The sequence below is a fragment of the Bolinopsis microptera genome, chromosome 10 (genome assembly GCF_026151205.1).
Source record: "Bolinopsis microptera isolate Bmic1 chromosome 10, MBARI_Bmic_1.0, whole genome shotgun sequence".
NCBI classification, from domain to species: domain Eukaryota; kingdom Metazoa; phylum Ctenophora; class Tentaculata; order Lobata; family Bolinopsidae; genus Bolinopsis; species Bolinopsis microptera.
The window spans coordinates 5,899,958-5,924,262 of record NC_087081.1 but is presented as its reverse complement, the minus strand read 5'-3'; the positions used below and the strand labels follow the sequence as shown (position 1 = coordinate 5,924,262).

At 36.3% G+C, this 24,305-nt stretch overlaps 3 protein-coding genes across 3 annotated transcripts in view; 1 reads left to right on the top strand and 2 right to left on the bottom strand.

Annotated features, from left to right (window-relative positions):
* The window catches only part of LOC134822317 (uncharacterized), a 142,053-nt gene that overhangs the window by 114,310 nt on the left and 3,438 nt on the right, over positions 1-24,305 (bottom strand). The gene's annotated exons all lie outside the window — the stretch shown is intronic.
* LOC134822321 (uncharacterized) lies at positions 7,551-9,694 on the top strand. Its single transcript, XM_063833313.1, has 5 exons — positions 7,551-7,641; positions 8,044-8,135; positions 8,280-8,400; positions 8,612-8,713; positions 8,901-9,694. Exons 1-5 carry the CDS (start codon positions 7,559-7,561, stop codon positions 8,980-8,982), a joined length of 480 nt encoding a protein of 159 aa, XP_063689383.1. The 5' UTR covers positions 7,551-7,558; the 3' UTR covers positions 8,983-9,694.
* LOC134821549 (coatomer subunit delta-like) lies at positions 11,594-14,532 on the bottom strand. Its single transcript, XM_063832256.1, has 8 exons — positions 14,335-14,532; positions 13,964-14,143; positions 13,451-13,553; positions 13,190-13,286; positions 12,723-12,863; positions 12,174-12,354; positions 11,800-11,947; positions 11,594-11,619 (listed from the first exon to the last, which is right to left on the bottom strand). The coding sequence occupies exons 1-8, from the start codon at positions 14,530-14,532 to the stop codon at positions 11,594-11,596; spliced, it is 1,074 nt and encodes a 357-aa protein (XP_063688326.1).

Here is a 24,305-nt window from a genome sequence, read left to right as displayed (position 1 = left end):
GATTTGAATTAATTTGTATTATTGATCATTTAATGCAGTAAAGAAATTATCTCAATTAATAAGGGTTAGGTTAATTAATGTATTGATCGTTACTTCAAGGTGTTATATTGCATATTGTTTACATTTTTGCACAAGAAGGAAAATAAATTGTACATCATCAAACTAAACATGTTATTATCACCCAAATATTTTAAAACATTTTATCACCACATCATAACTTCCATTATCAACTACGAAGAGAAAATAACACGTGACGTCATCAGTCATCACAGGAAATGTCGTCACGGCACAGTGTTAACTCACCACAAATTTTCAACAAATTGACCACTACGAGTAAGTTAGGTAAAATAGATGGTCGTTTGGCATATTTACAGATCGCTTTACAAGCTCAGAGGACATTTTCCCGCGAGAAAATTTTCCCGGGAACTTTAAACGGCATCAAGACAAGAATTCCCAGAATTGTATGTGAGGAGGAGCCGAATGAACTGAAATGAGCGGGCTTTACTTTCGTGAACAAAATATGATTCCGATAAATTTAACAATCTATAAATTTAATTTCTGGTCGAACGTCGTGCCCTGATGTGAACCGACACGTGCTGATCTTACAGTTACTGTGATCTGTTATTAATGGAAAATTATAATCATAACAGTCAGCTATAATAGTCGTGATATGGTTTTAGCGTACGAAAATTCAATATGATGCATTTCCTCACGCTTCAAATTTAATCTTCGTTCAATAAATCACGCTCAAAAAGCTACTGTTCACAAGCCCCATTAAAATAATTTAAATAAAATGGCCGACCCATGAACACCCCACCAGAATGAAGAAATTTAAAAGTTAACGATCCTAATTACCAACGACCCATAAGAAAGGAGGAAATTCCAATCATTTCGATTTCTACTAACGAACAGTTCAGTCCAATCTGATTAGTCAGAAGAATACCTTAGGAACTCTGTTCAGAACACTAAAATTCAGGGTTTAAACCTCAATAGTTTAGATTAAACAAGATTTAAAGAACATTGGAACCAGCCCAAATATTCATCTAAACAGTCGTTCTTCCGTACTAAGTCCACACAAATATTCATTTCTGGTTCCCTTTTTCTCCGCTGTAATGCAGCTGATCCCTAAAATTCAAGAAAACTCGGCCCTGATCTTAATTCCAATTAGAATTAAATATAAATTCGTTATCTATTAGTTCATGCAGTCCTACTCATTCGGCAATTTATTCTACGAAATAAAGCTCGATATTTTCACTAGACTCTGGAGGCGCTACAAAAGCCCAGAATTAGAGATATTACAAGTGTATCCGAGTTAGAGATATGACAAACTTGTATCCAAGGGTGGCTAGAGAGAAGGCATTGGGTGTAACGAGGAATTGATTCTCTTACTAAACACACTAAATATTATAATCGCGAAATCTAAACATATGGACAGAATGCATCTAAATGTAAAATTTGCAAAAAATATGGGACTTCATCATTAAGTAAGTACTGACATATATAGGTACTACTCAATACTACCTCATTTTAGACAAAATTATCGGGGAGGGCTTCCGGGAAAGTCTATATCGATAAAATCGTAAATAATTATATGATATGTCATAATATGTTAAAATTTAACATATTATAATTAACATATTATAACATATTTATGGAAATTATGTTATATATCTGAGTCCAAGCTACTCGATTGTATATTGTTCGGTGATGACGGAGATCTCAGAGCTGAACGGCGCGCTTTTCTCAGTACCAGCTAACATTACTCCCCGGATCTGAAATTAGTTGAGTGATTAATTAATTAATTAAGTATTTGTGTTGATTTGATCTATTAAGTTATGTCAGTACATCAATCCTGGAACGAAAATAAACATCGCAGATCAATGAAAAGTAAGAAATAGTTCATCACTGCAATCACAAATAAAATCTAATTCTGAATTAAAATGGATTAAAACTTCATACGATAATATTAAATTATAGCCTCCATACCTTCATATCACAGAAAGGTCTGTTCATGTTAAAGTTAACATTGACAGGGTAAAATGAGTCCGCGGTGCCGGGGGCACTGAACTCGAGAGTCCCGTTACTGTTGGTCTTGTCCACGAGTGGCAGAGACCACTCCAGTACACCATGTGAGTGGGTGTAACTACCGTCACATTGGGCCACGTTCAGGGCTCCACCTTGGGTACTAGGGGAATTTGAGAGTTAATTAGGAGTTAATTATGAGTCAATTATGAGTTAATTGTTGTAGATTCTGTTGAAGTGTGACAGAAACTAACAAATAAGCTTCTGTATTATTGACCAATCAAACCGCATAATTACTATCACTTGTCAAAATGAATTAGTCACTTTGGCTGTATGTCTTGCATAAGTTTCTTTTAAATATTCCAATAGGTGGTATAATTTGTAACTAAACATTCGGGACATATCATTGCATGGAAGAACGCATCAATCACCAGAAAAATCAAAATAGTTCTTTTCCGTAGAATCATATACCTCAGCTAGGATCTGTAAAGACCGACTAAAATTAAAGCAACAAAGTATTTAATAAAGTATTTAATAACAAAGTATGTAATATTAGAGGATAAACCTGACGGGAATTGAGACCAAGACGTTGAAAAGTTCGAGATTGTGATCCTGAAGTTCATACTCAATGTTAACGTCACATCCTTGAGCCGTCTCGCTCGGCCAACAGTTTACTGTGGAAAAGAACGTTATAATTTGTTTATTATTAAAATTTATTTATTTAGTTATGTAAATTTTAAAAAATGTTCCTTCGTAATTCGTTAACATTTTTTGACGGTATGTGGGCGTGATTAATGCGTAATGAATTCGATCACGCAACGAATTCCGACTTTTACAGGTGTCAAAGATTTAACTTTTTACAAGAATTTCTTAGACATACTGTTGTCAGCATAGATGGATATTTATTTTAGACAAACATTATGCCATGAAAGACAAACCCTTGTCAAAATAAGGCCATAGGCAAATTCATAGATCGGCAGCTTGACAGAATCTTTATGCTGTGTCGTGAGTAAGAAATCGGTTACGTGAATTGTGACGATAGTGTATGTCATCGGACGGGGTTGGTTGGGCGACGATCTTCGGGCGGATCAGAACTATCAGTTTTCAGGGCTGTATTTGTCTAATTTTTGAAGCATCAAATTGGTAGGCCAGGGGCACAGAACATAATAAGTCAGCTGAGTTCGAGTTTTTTCCCCGAACAGGAAAAAATATTCGACACCTGTCGTCTGAGAGACTAACTGGGAGTGTACGAGAAGAAGACAGGAATCTGGGAAGGAGGAGACCGTAAATCGGATGATCGTCGGGCGATGTTCTTGTTTGCCAATAAAGATGAAAAATTTTCAAGTATTTTCCGCAGGGGCTGTGGTTATAAGATGGAACTTACATTTAATACAATTACAGGTTACAAGCTTGGGGGAAAGACGAAACGTTCTTCTCCATAGTTACTAAATTACCAAAGACCTTCAGGGACGCAAACGTATTAGTTTGATACTACATACAGGGTGAGCCAAAAGTCAGTGGGCATACGTTTGCCTTAATAGCTCAGTCATTCGGCATTTCAAGATTAGCAGTATTTCTGCAGTATCTATATTTCTTAAAATAGACCGTCTTCCTTTCTATTTTAAGAAATATGGATACTGCCAATATTGCTGGGCGATCCTCGTGATAGATTTTTCTATCTTTAGTCACGTCAGCAAAGACTGATGCTCATACTGATACCTCATACGAATATACTGAGCCTCCTCATCGCTATTTCTGCTTCCAATTAGCAATTCTGCCTGGTCATTGTGAAATCAGCTCGAGTTTTTCAGGTTTTTTTTGTTGTTGTTGTTGAATTTTTTAAAGAGTTATTTTAACATTTTGTTATTAAGGATGTCCCACGTCAGTTAATTTGATAACCAGATAATATGTCATTAATATAACTCATTTAAGGGGGGATAAGCAACGAATATGTTTTACTGCCAATCATTTACCGCTCTTCAATGTTCATTCAAAACAACTCAAAATTGTATATCCACCCCAGTATTTTAGCATTTAAAGACAACTGATAATCTCTAACAAATTGATCGTTTATTTATGCTATTGATTGCACGTGATCATCTTCCCCTTAATTGTAGATCAGTCACGATAAAAAAGACCCATAAGAACGCCCTGTATTTCCTCCATGCCATAGTAACTCGGATAAATCCAGTAAATATCCTAAATATAGGGCTTATATCGTGTCCCTGTCTGTGCAAAGTCAGTCCACAAATCTGCTGAGTGCAGCCTTGGACTGCCCTGTAAGACATTTTCTGATTTGTCCGGATTCTCCTGACCAAGAAACATCAAAATGACAAGATGTACCAGAATGGATGTTTTACCTCTGGGACAACTTTTCGTTTAACACATTTGTAGACATCTGAACGAAGCAAGCAAGATAGCAAGATTCTATAAAGCCCATGAATATTCCGTAATGTTCATACATGTTCTTTTTAGATAGAAGAGAGATTTAAGTCTGGGTAAATTATAAAAAATTCGTAGACATTTGGAATTAGCCTATTTATAGGCGTTATTTAAAAATATCTCACATTGTTCATAAATTAAGGCCATATTTGTAAGTTGTGGAAGCCATATTTAAGATAACTCAGATTTAACAATGGGAAGGCACGCTTCTGCAGCCGAGGCAATTCCTAATTTTTGCTAACTTTAAACTTTTATCTCCTCCCAATTTAGCTCATGATAAACACTTCGTGAGAAAAGGACAGAAATTATTTTATTCACTTATGTTATGGCTAAACATAATTTCCCTTTGGCCTAATTTACGAAGTTAGGCAAGAGTGTGAAATCTACGTGAACATGCGATGTCGCTGAGTCAGAGAATTATATAAATTAAATTAGAACCCCAATGTTGATAAGCAGCAATAAGTTTGACCATACCAATTTTCCTGGGAAATACTTGTTGCTCCTGATCGTGGAGACAAGGTCCCAGTTGCAGTATATGTCCGCTGGTCCGCCCCTTTCCGACGAATGACAGAGTGGAAGTTGTTAAACTGCTAGTAGGTTTTAAGTCTTGCAGGACTAATCCAATTGGAAGTCCTGGTCAGATTAATCTTATCACCCCTTAATTAATTAATTAACAGAACAATAATTGATAATTAACTTATGCATTTTTGAAAGTTTTGAGGTTCAGCACGTACGTAGCAATGGTTTATGCAGCCAAATGTTCAGGGCAACTCTATGGTCGTTGGCATGATATGAACAAGCCTTGATCTCGGGAGATACAAACCTGCACTGATAAGGGTTGGTCCTACTTAAGGGAAGACCCAGTTCGAGCCTTCTATTGATTCCCTTCTAGTGCAAATTAAACCCACGCAAAGCTGACACACGAGGTATATTTTGCTGTTTTACCGTATTTTAAGAAACTGATTTGGCATTTAAATTTAGTGCGCTTCTAAGACTGAGAGGAGAATTAATAAACTTTTAGGGGTTCTTGTATTTGTGCTGTTCATTTCGGTAGGAACTCTGTGAGGGATATGAATACAAAATCCACCACACTCTAAGAAATAGACAATTGCACAAAAAAGCTCGAAAATTCTTGAGAATTCCTCTAAGACTACCAACTTCAAGGCTTGACAGGGGGGCATTTCCTAATTACCTGCTTCGCCAACTTCATGAAGGCTCTAATAGATAAAATATTTTCCTAAAATAAGTGAACACGCACACCATATGATTTAAAACAATTCCCCAAATCTCATCACCGCGCGTTAATTTCACTACTTGAAACCTTCCCTTCACCCTGATGACCAGAAGAATCGATCCAGAATCCCTTCTCCTCTAACCCTAAAGCTGTGAAAACTCAATCCTAACAATTCATTAATCCAGTTATCTTCATCGCCTGCACGTCGTAATAGCATTAATCAATTTTCCAGCCCTCGCAATGCGATTTGGAGAACATTGTTGCGATAAAGGTAAGTTGAGCGTGAATGAACTGATCACGTGACCAAAATAACGGGCCACGTGATACGAAAGTTGAGGATTGGTTGGCCGAGAGGAGGCTAATGGTCTAGGGGTTAAGGTTCTCGCCATAAATGTACATCCGTAGTTCGGACACTGTTACCGATTTTTTAGCTCCCTCGCTATTTTCTCATCCTTAGCTCTCGCTCATATTCAGTTTAGCGTTATCTTAACTTAATGGACAATGATTAATCTAATTCTATTGTAAGCTGGGGAGTGGGGAGAGATTCAGTCGTTTTATAAAGCCAGGACCATAACGGGATTTAATTCGCCGTTTCTTTCATTGCTTTTTTATTCGAGCATGGCATGGCGAGCTGGATTCCACGCATCGTGCAACATACGAGGTTTCAAGTCTTATTAATATAATCTTCCTCCTTTTAACAACTCGCCTCATTCCTGCCCTCTTCTCGATTCACAAATTCTTGACCGAGCAAATTCTTGAATTAGCAGATCACGGAGGTGTGTGACGTTAAAGGAAGGGCTGGAAGTGCACAGACTAGCTGATATTTAAGGAACAGTCCCACTGAGAGGAACACAGGCTGGGCGATGTTGCCGACAAGCCACCAATTTGACACGTATCTTGCTCTTCCTGTCAATTAACTTTTTAATGTGCTTTTAATGTCTTCTAGATGTTCATTTTTACAGATATAATCGCGAATATAGTGTGGTGTATTGGCAGCCAAATTTTATTGTAACTTTTAGAACTTTGAGGAGGGCTTTAATTTGATCGGTAGAATTTAAGTATTTAATAATATATAAAAATATACTATATAATAGTATTTTGAATGTTTATAAACATTCAAAATACTATTATATACTGCTAATAAGCGATATCATGGGACATTTTGACAGCATGGCCGGCGGCTTTTTATAGCATTTTGGATTTCTGCCATGAAGACCATGAGAAGCTGTTAATGAATAAATGAAAAGCTCGTGAACCATGCATGGAAAGGCCCAGATGGAACAAAACGGCCAGTGTATTTTAAGACGTGAATTTTTCGGAGAGCTAGCTATCAGCAGATTCGGGGTTGCAAAATTCAGCACAGGAGTTAATTCTGCTTAATCTAATTTAATAGCCTCTGAGACCTGAGTAGCCTCTGGTTTCCGGGTGCTTACGAACGCAACAGTTACAGTTTCTACAAGGATTTGCAAATTTTAATTTGTGCTGAGGCACAAACAGAGAATAAGCAATGAATTAACTGCTTATCACATAAATAGGGCGTATCGAATTTTCTGTTATCAAAATATTTGAACTAGATTAAGAAATGTGTCCGCGCCCACTAGATTAAATAAGTAATTTGTAAACCGCTGCTGGGGTTTTTTTTGTACTTTCAGTCATCAGATTTGCGAATTTAGTTTAAATCACGATACTCGAGTATAATTTATGATGATGTGTCTTTGGGCCTCATCTATTTTACCTTTTTGGTTTCAAATACGGCTTAACATGAAAAGCATCGTTTTAAATATTGAATGGACGATTTTCCAGAAACCTCCACTATTTCACAACTGATATTTATAACCCTCAATATAGGTTGGTCCCCCCATGCCTGCCATGGTTCGAGTACTATTTGCTCTTTTCCTTGAAGTGTGTCTCGTCACACTCTCCGTCCAACGCCCTGCCTCCGCGTAAGTACGAAAAAGGGAACACGTCATCATTTCATCTTGTCATCATTTCATCTTGTCATCATTTCATATTGTCATCAATTCATCTTTTCATATCATTTCATCTTGTCATCATGATAATTTAAACCTCGTAACTTAGTCTGACAACTATTAAAAGGTATCGATCCGTCTTATTCAAAAACGCGTCATCAATAGAACATTATCTATAGATTAAGGAACAGGAAAGTTCTAGATGAAATGATTCCCAGCGGAATGTATAATACAAGGTGGCCTAGAAACTAACCGCATGCTCGACTAATACTTGCACATGCAGCAAAGAAGAATCACATTCCGAATTGCAACAATAAGTTAATTCTATGCCACCCCGATAATGGAATTTGTGGAATTTACCGTTCGATTTTTCAGGAACGTGAACTATGAAATAGTGTGTGAAATACAGTCTGATGGAACGTGCAACCTCGTCATAGAGCCCAGACAGGGGAAAGACCCTCAAAACGGTAGGCTGAAAGAAGCAAGGTGGAACAAATTTCGAATATAATTAGGTCAAATGACAGTTCAGGGTCGTGATTCGAGCCAGCCTAAGAGTAGCATAATCACGTTTGTATTGTATTAAATTTACGAATAATAAATAACAATTCCAGAAATAGAAGTAGTGGCAGATAGTAGTGTTGTAAGGGTAGCACAGGGCCAAGATGTCGCGCTTATATGTTTCATCAACACAGAACACGACCTGGCGACCATCGACAGAGTATTCTGGTATAAGTAAGTATTTCACTTTCATTTTCACTATAAGTAAGTATTTCACTTTCACTTTCACTTTAAGTAAGTATTGTTTTCACTTTCACTATAAGTAAGTATTGTTTTCACTTTTCAAGGCCTTTTCAGATCAAAATTAACTAATTAAGATATCTAAAACTTGGGTTGAACTGAGGAGTTGTTGGTAGATCAGTGTTTATAACGATTAATGTTCCAGATACAAGAATACCGGAGAGTGGGTGAGGCAAAACCGCCGAACAGCATTCAACGGGGACGAAATGAGCATCAACATCACAGTGCGACGTGATGCCAAATACAGGTCAGTAAAATTATATTAGCATACATTATCGTTACATGCATATTTTAACTGACATTACGACTTCAACTCAAGTCTTACGTTTCTTTCTCAAGCTCATTAAACAGACCGTCCGTTATATTCGGATTTTATTGCAGTTTCCACACTGATTAAGATCAAAGCTGTAGAAATTACCATCATATTTTCGCAGATGCAAAGCCTGCTACGAGGACAGCTGTACATCTGCTGACATCAACGTTCAAACAGGAGGGAGAAGGCGGAGGAGCACGTAGGAGGTTGTTAGGTGATTAGTTACCAATTAGTTACCAATTAGCTGTTAATTACTTACTAGTTAGGTACTAATTGGCTATTTTCTGCTGATTGGTTATTTCTAGGCGATATTAGGAGATTGTGAAAATTATCTGTTATCAGCTTCGGAACTGATTGCCTTTGTGAGTAGTTACCTTTTGCTGAAAACGTAGAAGGCAAATCAGCATGATTCAATTTATTTTAAAATAAAGTGACTGTGTTTTGACCTCAAAAAGGGGCAACCAACAAATTTATTTGTGATATTTTCAAACATAACAAACGAAAAACATTTTACCAACGAAGACTGTTTTTATCGAACGACTGAAGAATTAAATTTTAATTTCCATCTTTTGTGATGGTTTAACAAATAATTTTTATATTTCAATAATGATTTAATTCAACAAAAGTAGATATATTATGACAATTATCAAACGAAAAGATTTTATCTAAGCTTGATGAAACTCTCACAGCATTATTTTCCGCCAAAATTTATATCTTGGCACAAATTTTCACTTTAAGTCGATTAGTATGTTAGGTAGGAGTCCTTAGCTAATTCTGGATTTCTTAATTACACGTTGTTTTTGAATAAAAACGTAAGTTTACCACACTGATAAAGTGCATGAATTATGCACTATGCAGGCCTACATTTTATCTAGTAATAGTGATGATGTGATTGTTTATGTAATGGATGTAATTTTTATTTCAATCATTTGAAAATTCAATTTATTTCCTTGCGTTTAATTCGGAAAATTGTGCATTCCTTTAATTTGGTTGTAATTGTTTCTTTTAGTGACGTCATTGCGACTGAAAAATTATTCCGATAAATTTATGGATTTGTCGGAAAAGAATTCGGCGGGTTCGATGACGTCATATTATGTCATATTACGTCATTGAACGACATATACATTGTACAGATAAAATTGATATGGTGTGAGAAATCAATATTCTAACTCTGATTGTAACATATTATTAACATTTAACATATATTAAAAAATATGTGGTACTGCTTATCGCAAATCAAGTTACGTGGTTAATGTTTAAAAATGTCTGGATTATTATTTCATTATTCTTATCTTATTAATAGGCCTCGTACATATTTGCCGAATTAAATAAGTCGTGATAAGGGATGTCTATGAAGGGTCCCTGAAATGTGAAATAATAGGCACACAACATAATTGGTTATCTAAATTAGATTAAATCTGGAGCACTTGTTTTGCAAGAATGGTGGATTAAGATCACTAATGTTTCACAAGGTATTTTTGTAGAATGTTCTGTGCGCTGTGGAACTGTAACTGTAACTGCATTTCTTCTGTTGTGTTCTGAACATCAATAAGTGATAACATTAGCACTAAACATTAGACTAAACATTTCTATGTTTTCTCGTATATTTTCGTAGGAACAATACTTTATGCTACACATGTCACATAGTAAGCTGACAATTTTAAACTGTAACCAGTTTCGGTGGAATTCCACCGTGGAATTTTAAGGTACTGTGTCCGGCTTCTTGGATTCTGCCTGATGAGCATACTAAGATTCCAGGTATGCTCCAGGCAGAATGGGACCCATTGTCAACAAGGAGTACCTTGCCTTTTCTACCAAATCTCACGGAAATAGAAGTTTTGTTTGCGATAGTAAACGAAATTGTTATAGTTTTAAAGATCTACAAGTTTAGAAAAAAGTGAGGTTGGAGAGAGGATAGCAAGAGGATACTTTGCCTGTCTCTAGGTTGCTGGTTGAGGCATCTTAAAAGAAGAAACTGGGGCAGTACCTAGTGTTAGAGGAGATTACCAAGGCCACAGTCTCCTGTTATAAAGTAACTGCGTTTCTGTATAAATCTGTCTTTGGTGTGCTGAGGTCGCTGTTGTATAATGTATCTAAGAAGCGACGTATTTATTTCCTCAAGTGATCTTGATGCCCGTTGAGGGACCACTCTTCATTCTATCGTCGGGTTAATTTATCGGTCGTGGCGGATTCATGGTAGCACCAAGTTTGGATAGTTCATCGGCCTTCTTATTTCTGTTGAGCGGCTATCCGCCAGATCTTCGGTGAGTTGTTTGCTCCAAGAGTACCGGGGCAGTTATAGCAATCTCTAGCAGGTCTGCTCCTCGTTGTGACCGACAAGAAAGTTTGCATCTATGAGAGACTGTCAGTCCATATTATGATGATATTTTGGTTGTTGTAGATAGGTAAGTTGGGCTGAAGCATCTCTGATTGTTTTGAGTTCGGTACGGAAACGTGATGTTTTTAAAAGTTTGTGATTTGGTTGATGAATGTGATCATGATGAATTATAAGAGGCCAGGCAGAATGAACCAATGATTTCAGATGTAGGTCTTATTAAGGTTCAAACTTTAGCAGGTGTATCATGATTCATGGTTGTCAGGGTTCAAAAGTTCGGTCAGAATCCTAGTTTGTTAGTGAACTCTTATCTCGAAATCAAGTTTCATACGTATTGTATATAAACATATAAGGATAAACCTAAATGCATCATTTATATGTTCATGTGACAAAGCGTCCAAAAACCTATGAAAAGATCTACGAAAGGTTACAAAAAATGATATATACATTTTTTCTACCGTTATTAAATCTTCTTCAAACTATAGTTGGACCGTAGTTGGGTTTACTACAGATTAGTTGGTTTACTCCTTACAGAATTGAATTTTAGATTGGCTAATCCTCCGTGCAGCGTAAATAGTTAATATAATTTAGCACGTCATAATTCTGTTCAACTGTGTAAAATTTGATTTATTTAATTAAATATTAATAATTAATTTAATACTAAAAGCAAATTTAGAAAGCTTACTTATAAGAGGTAGGTCCTCTGAATCGTTAGATTGAAACCTCCATTTTAATACTCCAACATCCGTGTTTAGAGGGAACGGTCGTCCCGCTTGTTTCATAGCGACAACACCGTTCTCTTGGAATCCTCTCTTGTCAATATTTGGATGAGTCTGAAAAGGGATGGCTTAAAAAGTTGCAGCACATTGCACAATATAAATCAATAAGCGAAAAATTTGGTGACCAAATTTTGCTAAGAAGTCGCTTCCTTTATTGTACTCGAACAAATATCCGTGATGAAAAACAATCTTAAGCCTAGCCTAGTCTGGCAATAATATTTTGTTTCTTGTTAGGATAGTTCCATACCACATCTTACATCATCCCCGAGGACCTCCTTACCTGAATTTGAATCTGTCTTTCCTCGTTGTTGTCCACGTTAACTTGCACACAAGCCAGTTCCTGATCGGTGACGTGAAGACAAAGAAGCCCCCTAACTTCAAATTGTTCGACGTCACCTTCGCGGTGTATCGAGGCGAGGATTTTCTCTTCTTGCCGTAAGTGCAGTGGAGACGTTGATGCTCTGAGAAATTGTCGGGTAAAAGGAAGAATCCAGACTAGGCAAGTTTTTATTGTTGTTGAGTTGGCATATTCCGAGAAAATAAACGAAGAGATGCTTTCAGCTTTTAGTTTTAAATTCAGCAGCACATACTCGTTACCTAGGAGTGCTGTTTTCATTAAACAGGGGACACCTAGAGTGAGCAACATGAAGCTAAAATAAAGATTATTCGTACTGTACAGTGTACAATACAAGATACAACAATACAAGTGTACGTAAAGTAAAGAAGTAATAGAAACTGTTAAGTCACGTACAGGTTCAACTACACTTAATTTCAATAATCTGTTCTCAAATTCATGTAAAAGAAAATGAGAGCCCAATCAGAAACTTACGTCACAGCAGAAGGTCTGACAGGCTCTGCCACTGATATCTTGTTGGAATCCTTGACCACGCCACCGTCCTTTCTTATGCTGTCAACGAACGTGTCGATATCTGCACTTTTCCTTCCCAACTTCATTCCTTTACCGGCGGGCCTGAAACATTGTAGAGATTATAAATTTTACACGGCTGAGGAATTCAAAGAATAGCAATTTTTATTTGTCTGTGATTAGAAATCAACGACTGATTACAGTTAAAATTACGTTTGTTAACTGACTATTCATACATGCTATGGAACGAGTACTCATATGATGTGGCAGACGCGCGCGTTCCCAAAAAAGATTTGCGCGAAAATAAGTTTGCTCTTTATGACTGTGTGTTTGTGCGCGTTACAGAAAACAAAGCACATTTTGCCAAAGACAGTATTTCAGTGTGTGACTCGGTTGGGCAATAGGTGAATATTACCAGTTTTATGTCTTACTTGGGTCTAGAAGGCTGCACTGGGGTTGGAGTAGGCATAGCCATTTCTGTTTGCGGGGATGGTGTGATGGGAGCAGAGTTATTAGAGTTACCGATACCTGAAGAGTTGTACTTTTGTCAATTTTGTTATACAATCGTTCTAGTTTGCAATGGAACTAATTTACATACAGTGACACACAATGGATAGCGTCCATTTCTAACCCCCAAATAAATTGTCTTAACCAACTTCCCCAGGTTTAGAGAAGTACTTTTTATAACAAACCTGTACTGTAAGGGGTTTTGCCTGCTCTCTGAGCCTCCATTCTCTGTCTTTGTAATTCTTTGGCTTTTTTCTTCATTTCCTCCTTCGCTTCTCGTTCTTGCGTCTGAACAGAATCTTTTTAGATAATATCATTCTAATTTTAAAATCTTATAACGATCTTAGGACACGTATAATAGGTAAGAACTTCCTCAATAAATGTAATAAATTTGTAGTGTTGTAATCAGTTTAACCTTTTAAAACACCTTAAATCATTATGGTAACTTATATCTCCATGTTCACGATTAAACCAGCTTATTAATAGTGTGTAGGTGACGTAACTATCTTCCCACACGGAAACAGGAAGTATATAATATCATTAATTATTATAATTATTATATAATGCTCCCAATCGCAAAGAAATATACATCAACTCCCCACAAGAAGACAGGTTAATTTACTAATATTTGATTTAAAACTTGGAAAACATTAATAGTAAATACCTTATTTTAAGTTCCTTAAGAATAGTATAACTACCTGTCTGACTGCTTGGTATACTTTCTCGTCGTGGCTGTCCATTTCAGTGAATGTTTTTATTTGGGCTAAGTTAACATTTTCTCTGTACCCTAACGCTACAATCTCGTCAAAAGCGAAGATAAGCTGGAATACGTTTTCTGATACTTCTTTCTCGTCGATGTTCCTACAATATTCTGGTATCTGAAAAGATAGATGATGATAATGGACAGTCTATGTTACATAGCAACATCTTTATAGACATAGAACAAAGTGCTAATCATAATATAAAATAAAGAATCAGGCGTAGTGACGATCAGTCTAAATTTCGAACTTGAAACACATTACACAGCGATCATACTTAATTACAACTAAAATAAACAAATTAATCTCACCACTCTGGCAAAAAGTCGTAACGTCTCCAAATCCTCCAGAATATTACTTGACTTTGTGGTGATTAAAACTATGTAGAGCTTATCAAGGGGCTGATAAACGTATCTGACGCTCTCTGTTTCGATGAAGGTATGCTGCTTGTCCGTTACTATCAGTTTGGGGAACGCTGATAGGAGTCCTTCTATTCGAGATTTCGTCATCTCGACGAACTGACGCGATAACAGCACTGTGATTAGACATGATTTCGTTAGAAGATAATGTTGTTATTAGACATGATTTCGTTAGAAGATAATGTCGTTATTAGACATGATTTCGTTAGAAGATAATGTTGTTATTAGACAGGATTTCGTTAGAAGATAATGTCGTTATTAGACATGATTTCGTTAGAAGAAAATGTTGTTATTAGACAGGATTTCGTTAGAAGATAATGTTGTTATTAGACAGGATTTCGTTAGAAGATAATGTTGTTATTAGACAGGATTTCGTTAGAAGATAATGTCGTTATTAGACAGGATTTCGTTAGAAGATAATGTCGTTATTAGACAGGATTTCGTTAGAAGATATTTATGTCGTTATTAGACAGGATTTCGATAGAAGATAATGTTGTTATTAGACATGATTTCGATAAAAGATAATGTTGTTATTAGACAGGATTTCGATAGAAGATAATGTCGTTATTAGACATGATTTTGTTGATTGATATTGTCGTTTATATTACACAAGATTGTCGAGATTTTGTCATCTCGATGAACTGACAGGGTAGCATCACTGCAATTGAACAATTTGAATAAAATATTTCTGCTTATTTAACGATAATATTTTTAGCTTGATATTATATTATGAAATCGCTGGAATAAAGTTCTCAGAGAAATGATTTAAAGGTAAATCATTTTTAAGATTAAGATTATAAATCAATTTTGCATAATTAAACAGAAATAACATACCATTTCCTTTGCGGGTACAAACAGAGGCCGCAAGGAGAACCATTGAACACTAGTTGCCTCTCCGTGTGTCTTGCAGCTAATCAATATTTAGAAGATGAGAGCTAGTAAAGTAATATCATATTAGAATTTAAATTATTTTACCATGGGACCAAAAGCAGAATGTTGTTCAATAGTTTAGGTCAAATTAATAAAATAGTCGTCATCTGAAATTTCGATACAATAAGCAGTAAAATCCATTGTTTTCTAAACTAGAATAAAATCATGCAAAATAAGAATAAACAATTTTATTTGATAACTGTTATCAATAAGTTAAAATGTATGGAAATAATTTGGGTCATTATTGAGATAAAAAACAATATGAATAACTTTAAAAACAATCTGATCAATTTGCAGTCAGGTGGATGAAAAATGTTTAAAAACAACTGTAAAATCCAGAATTCTCTGGCTAAGAACATAATTGGCAATTAAACATACAAACTTGGATAATATAAAGATCATAACAATTGTATAAAACGAAGATTTCTATCAAATTTATTAATAATATTATTAGAATTAGGTGGAGGTGAGTGAGATAAACCATCCACAATTAAACAAAACAAGTCGTTATAGAAACAGCGTGACTTTTAAATTTCTAATCACTTAATTAATGATCTGAGTAAGTCAAAACGGGCAATTAAACTTGCCAAACCAACTGAAATTTAAAGTAAATTAAAACAACTTTTATTTGATCGATAAGTTATAAGTTAAATGGTCAATTAATTAAAAACTGGCTGGAATGAAAATACGAAACAGCATAGTGCATGCTAATAAAATAATTATAATTTAATAACGGCTAAAAATGGATCGTAAAATATAATTTGGTCAGTTCCTGAGCTGTTGATAATCAAAAATAAATTCGAAACAAAAATTTGTTTAATTGAAAACCCTAAATTCATAAATCATAACATATCAGCTCATATATGGATCAATTGTATGATTTAATATGTTCATTGTTCAAGGGAAGACAATACCACTGGTTTCAACAAACTGCACAATCTTTTCATACTCCGCAAGTTTGTTCTTATACAGCTCAACATCCCTCTCCCAAACTATCTTCTTCTTTGTAACTTGAACTTCTGTTCCTGTTATCTTGAGTGAGTAATGTCCTTCACAATGCTTTTCATCAAATATCTTCAAAAACTGTGCAGGTGAGTCCAAGTGGAAATTGTAAACTTCCTCGGGGCTATGTAAGAAATCTACCATATGTAAGAAAGAGTCATCTTTAGGCTGGTTGACTACAGGCTGGCACCATGAAAAGGGGGGCATACCTTTTTCAGTTGAAACTTTCAGAAAGTTCATTCTCTGCTGAACAAGACCTGCAAGGGACTTATCAAGTTGATTCAAGTTGTATTCGTTGGTAAACATCTCTATCACAAAAGCAACTAGGTGGCAGGAGTTCTCTTCGCACTCCCAATACTTCTTGGCAAGATCAGCAAACCTGGATAGCATTTCTGTTTTACCTTTTTTTATGCAATATTTAAGGACATTATTCACAAAACATGGGTCATGTTCATCACTGTCAAATGGCATACCCCTGTCATCACATTCTTCTTCCGAAATAGAACCATTGTTGTCAAAAGAAAGTTCCCAGATATCATAATAATCGTCTACTTGGTCATAGCAAATGCTAAGAATCTTATCATCTACCTTGTGTCCATATCTTTGAAGGCAATTGATTAGCCTTTTTTGGTAAAGAAAATCAGTACAGCCTGTAAGGTTTTTCCAGACAGATTCAGGGACATTTTGTGTGGAAGAGATGCCAAAACTGAATATATTGTGAAAAAACCAGTAGAAGTTGTTGAAATGGTCACTGTTCACTGTTATTTTCTCGATAAGAAAGTCGAATACTTTCCCCTTGTCTGCTTGAGGAATAAGGTTGACACACTTTATAACCTCTTTGCACTGATAAGCCCGACACTTCTTAAACAACAACATCACCGGTTTCTCCGCCTTCTCCCATCCAAATGTGTCAACAACCTTTGCAATTATCTTGTAGGCAAACTTCATATCCTCTTTTAGTGGAATACCAGCATTATTTTTCCGAGAACAGATTCGTATCATGTCAAGACAGCTGAGCCAGCTCTTGTTTCTTATACACAAACTAATCATCCTATATTTTATCCCACAAGACTCCCGGGATAGTTTGTTTCGCAGTTTCACAATCACTGATTTCTCCATCTCACGGAGTTGCTCTTCACTTAAGAGGGACACGTCAGCACCCTCTAAATATTCCATTGCACACTCGACGCTTTGTTCTAGCTTATATGAAAAACATCTTGTTATTGACAGGACCACAATCACATCCTTATGCTGATAAGACTCATATAGAGCTATTTCTCTATCTGGGTTTTTCGGAGAATGCCCAGAGCACCCAACATCCACCACTGGTCCCCAATCCTTAATAGCAGCAAATTGTTCAACATATTCTATGCTCAGTCCATCAATAGTAAGTGATTTTGCACTAGATGTGTTCTGATTCAATGGTTTAAAGTCACATATCTTGTATGATATTTCAGTAGAGCGGTTTCCGTCCACCAAAAAGCAGTTTTCTTTAGATATATCTGGTTTGGCCTGACCCATCATCTCAGCAAGCAGCACACGATTGTTTTCTAAGCATTTGCCTTTTTCAATGACCGTCTTCCTCAGGCTGGTAAGATATACCTCCACCTGACCTAAGTCTGAATACGAAATTCCTTCAAGGATGCAATTTACGAGATGCTTGTCACCAGAGTCATTAAACTTCAATATGTCATCTACCTTACCCCTATAAATACTATTCAAGGGCCAGAACACAACTTTGTCTTTCTCACACAGATACTTCAAGTAACTTCCAATGGATATTTTCTGTTTGATAGCTGGATGGAGTCGTTTATCTATTCCACCTGCAGCATAGAGAGAATAATCTAGGGTAACTTTATATCCTGTTGTAATAGAAGCTTCTGAAACTGTAGCTGCTCCAATACCTGCATAATAAAAGCAGGTTTGTTGGTTAAGAGATGGATCAAATGATAATGAACACTTCTCAACTTCATGTTCTACTTTCATTTTCCCTCCTGAATAGACGGATGGAAGCTGGATGCACAGAGTTCCAAATTGGTACATATCACCATTAATGCATGAATAGTTATTGAGGTAAAGTGGTTTGTGAACTCTTGTATCAGTATGAGGTCCTCGAATTGTCAGTCCAGTAGATAGACAACTTTGTCGAAGGAAAGAGAAACATCCAACTTTTCGAAAGATGTGTTTTTTCTGTAAAACATCTACCTTGCTCTCAAAAGAAGCATCTCCAAAAGACAGTTTTGAGACATCAATAAAAATTGAATTGGAGTTTTGGTCACAGTCGAAATGTTTAGCCAATTCTTGAAAAAGCACTCCAGTAACAGGAAGAGGTAAAATTCCAAATCCAGTAATTTTAATTAAAGGCTGATTAGGAAATGACTCAACTGAACCACTGTCAGCAAAGATCAATGGTCTCGTTTCACCGGAAAACTCATCACCGGAAGACTCATCACCGGAAAACTCATCATTAAGATTAATTGGTGATGTTACAATAGAATTGACACAAGATTTAAGAAGTGAGATTGCATCACTGACACTTTTTGGGCCCTGGTTGTTGCGTTGGTGCTTCCTGTGGTGCTCATTGCTTCCTTCTGGGGGTCTTTTTCTGCTATTCTGGGGGTTTTGACCAGAACCAAGTGACATGATACAGCTATCCACTGACCAACCTAATAGGCTTTTAATTTAATAGATGATTTCACAATATATCAATAAATCACTGACTTGAAATATATAAACACTGTTCTGTTCTAGGTGCAAGTAAATTAGTTATGTACAAAGTACAATATAACGATCATAAAAAATAAAACAAGATTAAATTGTGAGTAGTTGTCATTGAAAATTGAAACTTATAGAAGAAAACTTATAATTTAATGTTATCATTTATCAATCTATAATATTGTTATCTATGTTAACCAACGATGGACACAAACATTTTAAAAGTGCTAACATTTCGGAAAGATTCAAAGAATCACCAATACATTTCATCCGTTTAGTACCATTGGTTTGACTGTGATCCTTTGAACAGACAGTCACATTAAATGATGGCTTCAGTGGCAAATTATCACAGAAAGGATTAGAACCAATAAATAGTTTGGATAAATTGTTCATGTTTTTCACAACTGATTTTATTTCCTCAAAATCTGAAATTTTATTACCATATAGGCCCAGGAAAACAAGCTTATCAGAAGAAATGTTATGTGGACCAATTTTACTGATGATGTTCCCACTAACAGAAAGGCTGGTTAGTTTTGTAAGATGAGCAACTCCAGATAGTTCTTGCAATCGGTTGTGACGTACATCAATGGTTTCTAAGTTTATGCAATTATCTAAATTTTCAATAAGTTGAATCTTGTTGTTACTGATAAACAGGTGCTTCAAATTGAGTAGATCTTCCAGTGCTCTTGGAATACTTGTTAAGGCATTTGCAGATAAACATAGCCAAGTGAGTGATGAAAAGTCTTGAAGCATGTTCTCAGCATTTGCAATGTAGTTTCTTCGTAGGCTTAATTTCAAACAATTCCTCCTGTCCTCAGTTTCTACATGTAAGATGTTTCCACCACTTGCACCGAGTTTACAATGACTTTTGTCAACTTTGAGCATCCTGAAAATCTAGTTGACCATTATTTCAATTTTTAATTTTAAATCTCAACACTTATTTTACTTCGGACATTCCAACAGCCACATTGTTACACAAGTGTGTAACCAGCCAATTACAGGAAGCCAAAGGATTCAATTATACTTTAGGCCAGTGACGGTTAAGGTAGTGTGTACCATACTTTCTTCGCCCGAGACTTTGCTGCAATGGGCAGCTCCTCATTTAACCCTCACACCCGATTTCTCGAGTATTTGGCTGAGTGGACCGGGGGGGCTGCATAGACCACTCAGGATCTTTAGCTGAGCGTCGACAACGCTCACCCCACGGCTAGTGACAGAGTTGGGAATCGAACCTGGTACCTCAAGCAATGCCAGGCAGATTAACCAACTGAGCCACTAAGCCGTTGAAAATCTAAAATTTTGTAAACAAACAAACAAAAAATCATAAAATATATATCCCCAAAGTTTATCGTTAAATGGATGTTTCAAAACATTTGCAACTATCTTAAATGAAAACTTGGCAATTTCAACTCTAAAATATTAAGGGATCCATGGAAAAGATTTACAAAAATAATAATAAAAATAATTTAAAATTTTATATTATAGTGGCACAACAACTTAAAATGCACATGCATGTGCCACAAAAACACTGTAGGACACAAGAAAACCTAAAAAAGCATTCCACAATTAGATTCTAAACCAGGGCTTTCAAGAACCATTTCAACTCATATTTGTCTGAAGGTAATTTTGAGCTGACGAATAAAGTGAAACATTATTTTCAAACTTAGCAGTAGCAATGGCATCCTGAAATGTTACCCATTTGTAGCTTAGATGTTCATCAGAAAGAACAACATTCTGAGTGTAATTCACCCTCCCCAAGAAATATACAGATATCTTCTTCTTATTTACATCTTCAACATAGATAGATTTTGTTATAACATAATGTAGTTCCTCTTTGAAATCGTCATTCAAAGTTATGTCACATTTTTTAATCCCAGCCTCCTCTTCTGTCTCTCGATAGGCTGTGTCTAGGTCACTTTCCCCGGGATCAACATGACCTTTCGGTGGTGCCCACTCTTTATTGTATGCAGTTTGGAGGAGGAGTATTTCTGGCGATGCATTTTTCGCAGTGCGGTAGATAATGATACCAGCAGCTCTTAAGTTTACCATTCTAGATAGGAAATTGGTACTTTATAGATCGAATAGATCAAAGTACAATCAAATATTGCGTCAGCAAGGTTTTGCATATTTTAGCCCCCTCTCACCCTCTAACAACACATTTAGATGTAGCTATTGACTAAAAATGCAGGGTGGGCCAAAAGTCAGAACCCATACGTTGGGTCTTATACCTCCGGGCCGTCTTTTATATTTGAGAGTTGTTACTTTGCAGATGGCATACTGTACGTACTTGTTTGAGGATTCTGTTGCAAAAATTTGAAAATTCGCATATTTTAGACCACGCCCATTCAATATTAAAACACCTATATTGTTCTCTCAGAACATGTTGGACGCCTAATTTTTTCTGAGATGGTAGATTATTACATTTTGCATCTGATCTGATAAAAATGATGTTAAAAGGATTAGAAATGACGAAGTTATCAAGCGAATTGTGTATCTTGTTAGCAAAATTGATTGGGTGATTATGTGACACCGTGACACCGACACCTTTTTTTTATTTGAAAATTCAATTAATCATTATATATATATAAATCAAGCGTTACATTTCAGCCATGCAAAATTACAATGACATATTTTGATATACTAAATGGTAAATGGTACTGCAATATAAGTTGCTTAATGTTTGGCCGGATGACAACTAACGAGAAAAATAAACTTGACTATATAATAATTAATTCGGCTGAACCAACACATAGCAAGAGCCACATTAACGTTGGGGCCGTCTACCAAATTTGAATGACAAACATTAACAAGAAATCAAACATATCATAAATAATTATAAGGATTTTGTTCATTACAATTCCGTCACAACTGATAAAGAAAAAAGAAAAGGACAAGCAGATAGGAAATTGGACGGACAGAATTGTAACCAACAAAAACAAATTTCTGAGACTCATAAGACTGATGAGCTAATCTGGCCAGACTGTATCGGCAGCCCAGAGGTACTTGATCAGTTTGGCCTTAAAAGTAGAAATCCGCTCTGACTGCCGGATACATACTGGTAGACTATTCCATTTCAGCATAGATCTATGAAAAAAGCTATTTCGGAAGGCATCCGAGCAGGGCACAGTGGTACTCATGTAAGTTGAAGTATCCGACATATCAATTATTTGAGCATTGTGCCTAGTGTATCGGGTGCCCTCTGGACGGCATAGGACTATATATGTAGGGAGCGAAACTGGAATTATGCTATTCACTATTTTATAGAAGGTCATAAGATCGTTATAAATAAACTTCTGTTTAACAGGGAGAATATTTAGTTTCTTTTGCTCTGTAGCAAGTTTATCGTCATTATAACTGGAGTAAGGTTCACCATTGATCCATTTAATAGCCCTCTTTTGGATAGCAACAAACTGTTGAAGATGAGTTGCAGATTGAGGGGACCATATGACAGAACAATGTTCAAATATAGACCTAATTAACGCTAAATAGAACGATCTTTTCTGCCTTTTATCAGTAGTGAAATGACATGTTCTCTTAAGTAGTCCAAGTCTAGAGGTAGCTTTGGAAACAAGCGCTTTACATTGTGCACCCCAATTAAACCTGGAGTTTATTGCGACTCCTAAATCTGACTGAGAGGGCACAAAGTCAATATCACTTCCAGAAAGTTTATAAAAGAAGGTATTGAATGGCAAGTTATCCAGCACGTTTCTTTGCAGGGACACAGAGAGGGCTTTGCACTTTTGTGGGTGGAACTTCATTCGATTTCTCACTGACCAATCATATAATCTGTTGATGTCATTTTGGATTATGTGATGGTCAGGGTAACCAAGGATCTCCCTCCAAATTTTAGTGTCATCTGCATAAAGGGCGATATTGGTGCCTTCAGAGACACAGGAGAACATGTCATTTATAAATATTACAAACAATAAAGGGCCAAGTATAGAACCTTGAGGGACACCAGACCGAACTGGTAGAGAAGAAGACGTTTGGCCTCCTATCACTACTTGTTGTTGTCGCCCCTCAAGATAGGACTTAATAAATTTAAGCATTAGTCCATCGACATTAAAAATATTCTTTAATTTACTTAAAATGAGGTCATGCGAAACGCTATCAAAAGCTTTCGCAAAATCAAAATATATTATATCAGTCCTGGACCTGTTATTCAATGCAAGTGCAAGATTGTCCGTGAAAGGTATCATTTGGGTTGTGCATGAACGTTCATTAACAAAACCGTGTTGTCGGTCATCCAACAGATCAGAACATGCAGCGTATAATGCAGTCTTTATGCACCTTTCAAAGACTTTCATTACAAGAGATGTTAACGAGATAGGCCTGTAGTTCTCAACCGAAGACTTATCGCCCTTTTTGTGCACTGGTACTACAAGTGCCAGCTTCCAATCAGGGGGTATGCATCCGCTCGAGAAAGACAGGTTAAATAAAACACTAAGTGGGTATGCAAGGCTTTGGGCACAGTTTTTGAGGACTCTCCCATGAATCCCATCAGGGCCAGGGGCCTTGTTAGGATTTAACTTTTTAAGAATCAACAGAACATCTTCTCTACTAAACACAAGACTTGAAAAACAATCATCACGAAAATCTATGTCAATGCCATAATCGCTCTCTTGAGAAAACTGCTCATAAAAATATTCGTTAAAAAGGGCAGCTTGATCAGATGGATTGTTTCGAAAGCGATTATGATATTTGACAGTTTCAGGGATCCTGGTTGACTTTGATTTAGATTTAACGTAGGTCCAGAATTTCTTGGAGATAAGAGCATCATCGGAGTCATCCTCAACACTGAGTCTCATTCTTTCGTCCATCAAATTTTTAAATTTTGTGCGAAATGCACGAAACTTTTGTTTATGAGACTCAGAGTTGCTCCCCTTATGCCTTATTCTCCATTTCTCCTTATTTCGTAGGAGACGATCACATTCGGAGTCATACCATGGGGGCTGGAACTGAGACTTAATGGTCTTTTTAGGGATCCATCGGTCACAGGCTGCACCGAGAACTCCTCTGAATCGACTCCAGGCAAGATAAGGATCATTACACTCAAATATACTATCCCAATCGATGCTAAATAACTCAGAATTCAGGCCCCTAAAATTACCTTTACTATAATTAAAGATCTTTCTTTTAGGCTGCTTAATATACTTGGTCTTAATATCAATGTCAAATGTGATACAAAAGTGGTCGGACATACACATTTCGTTTTG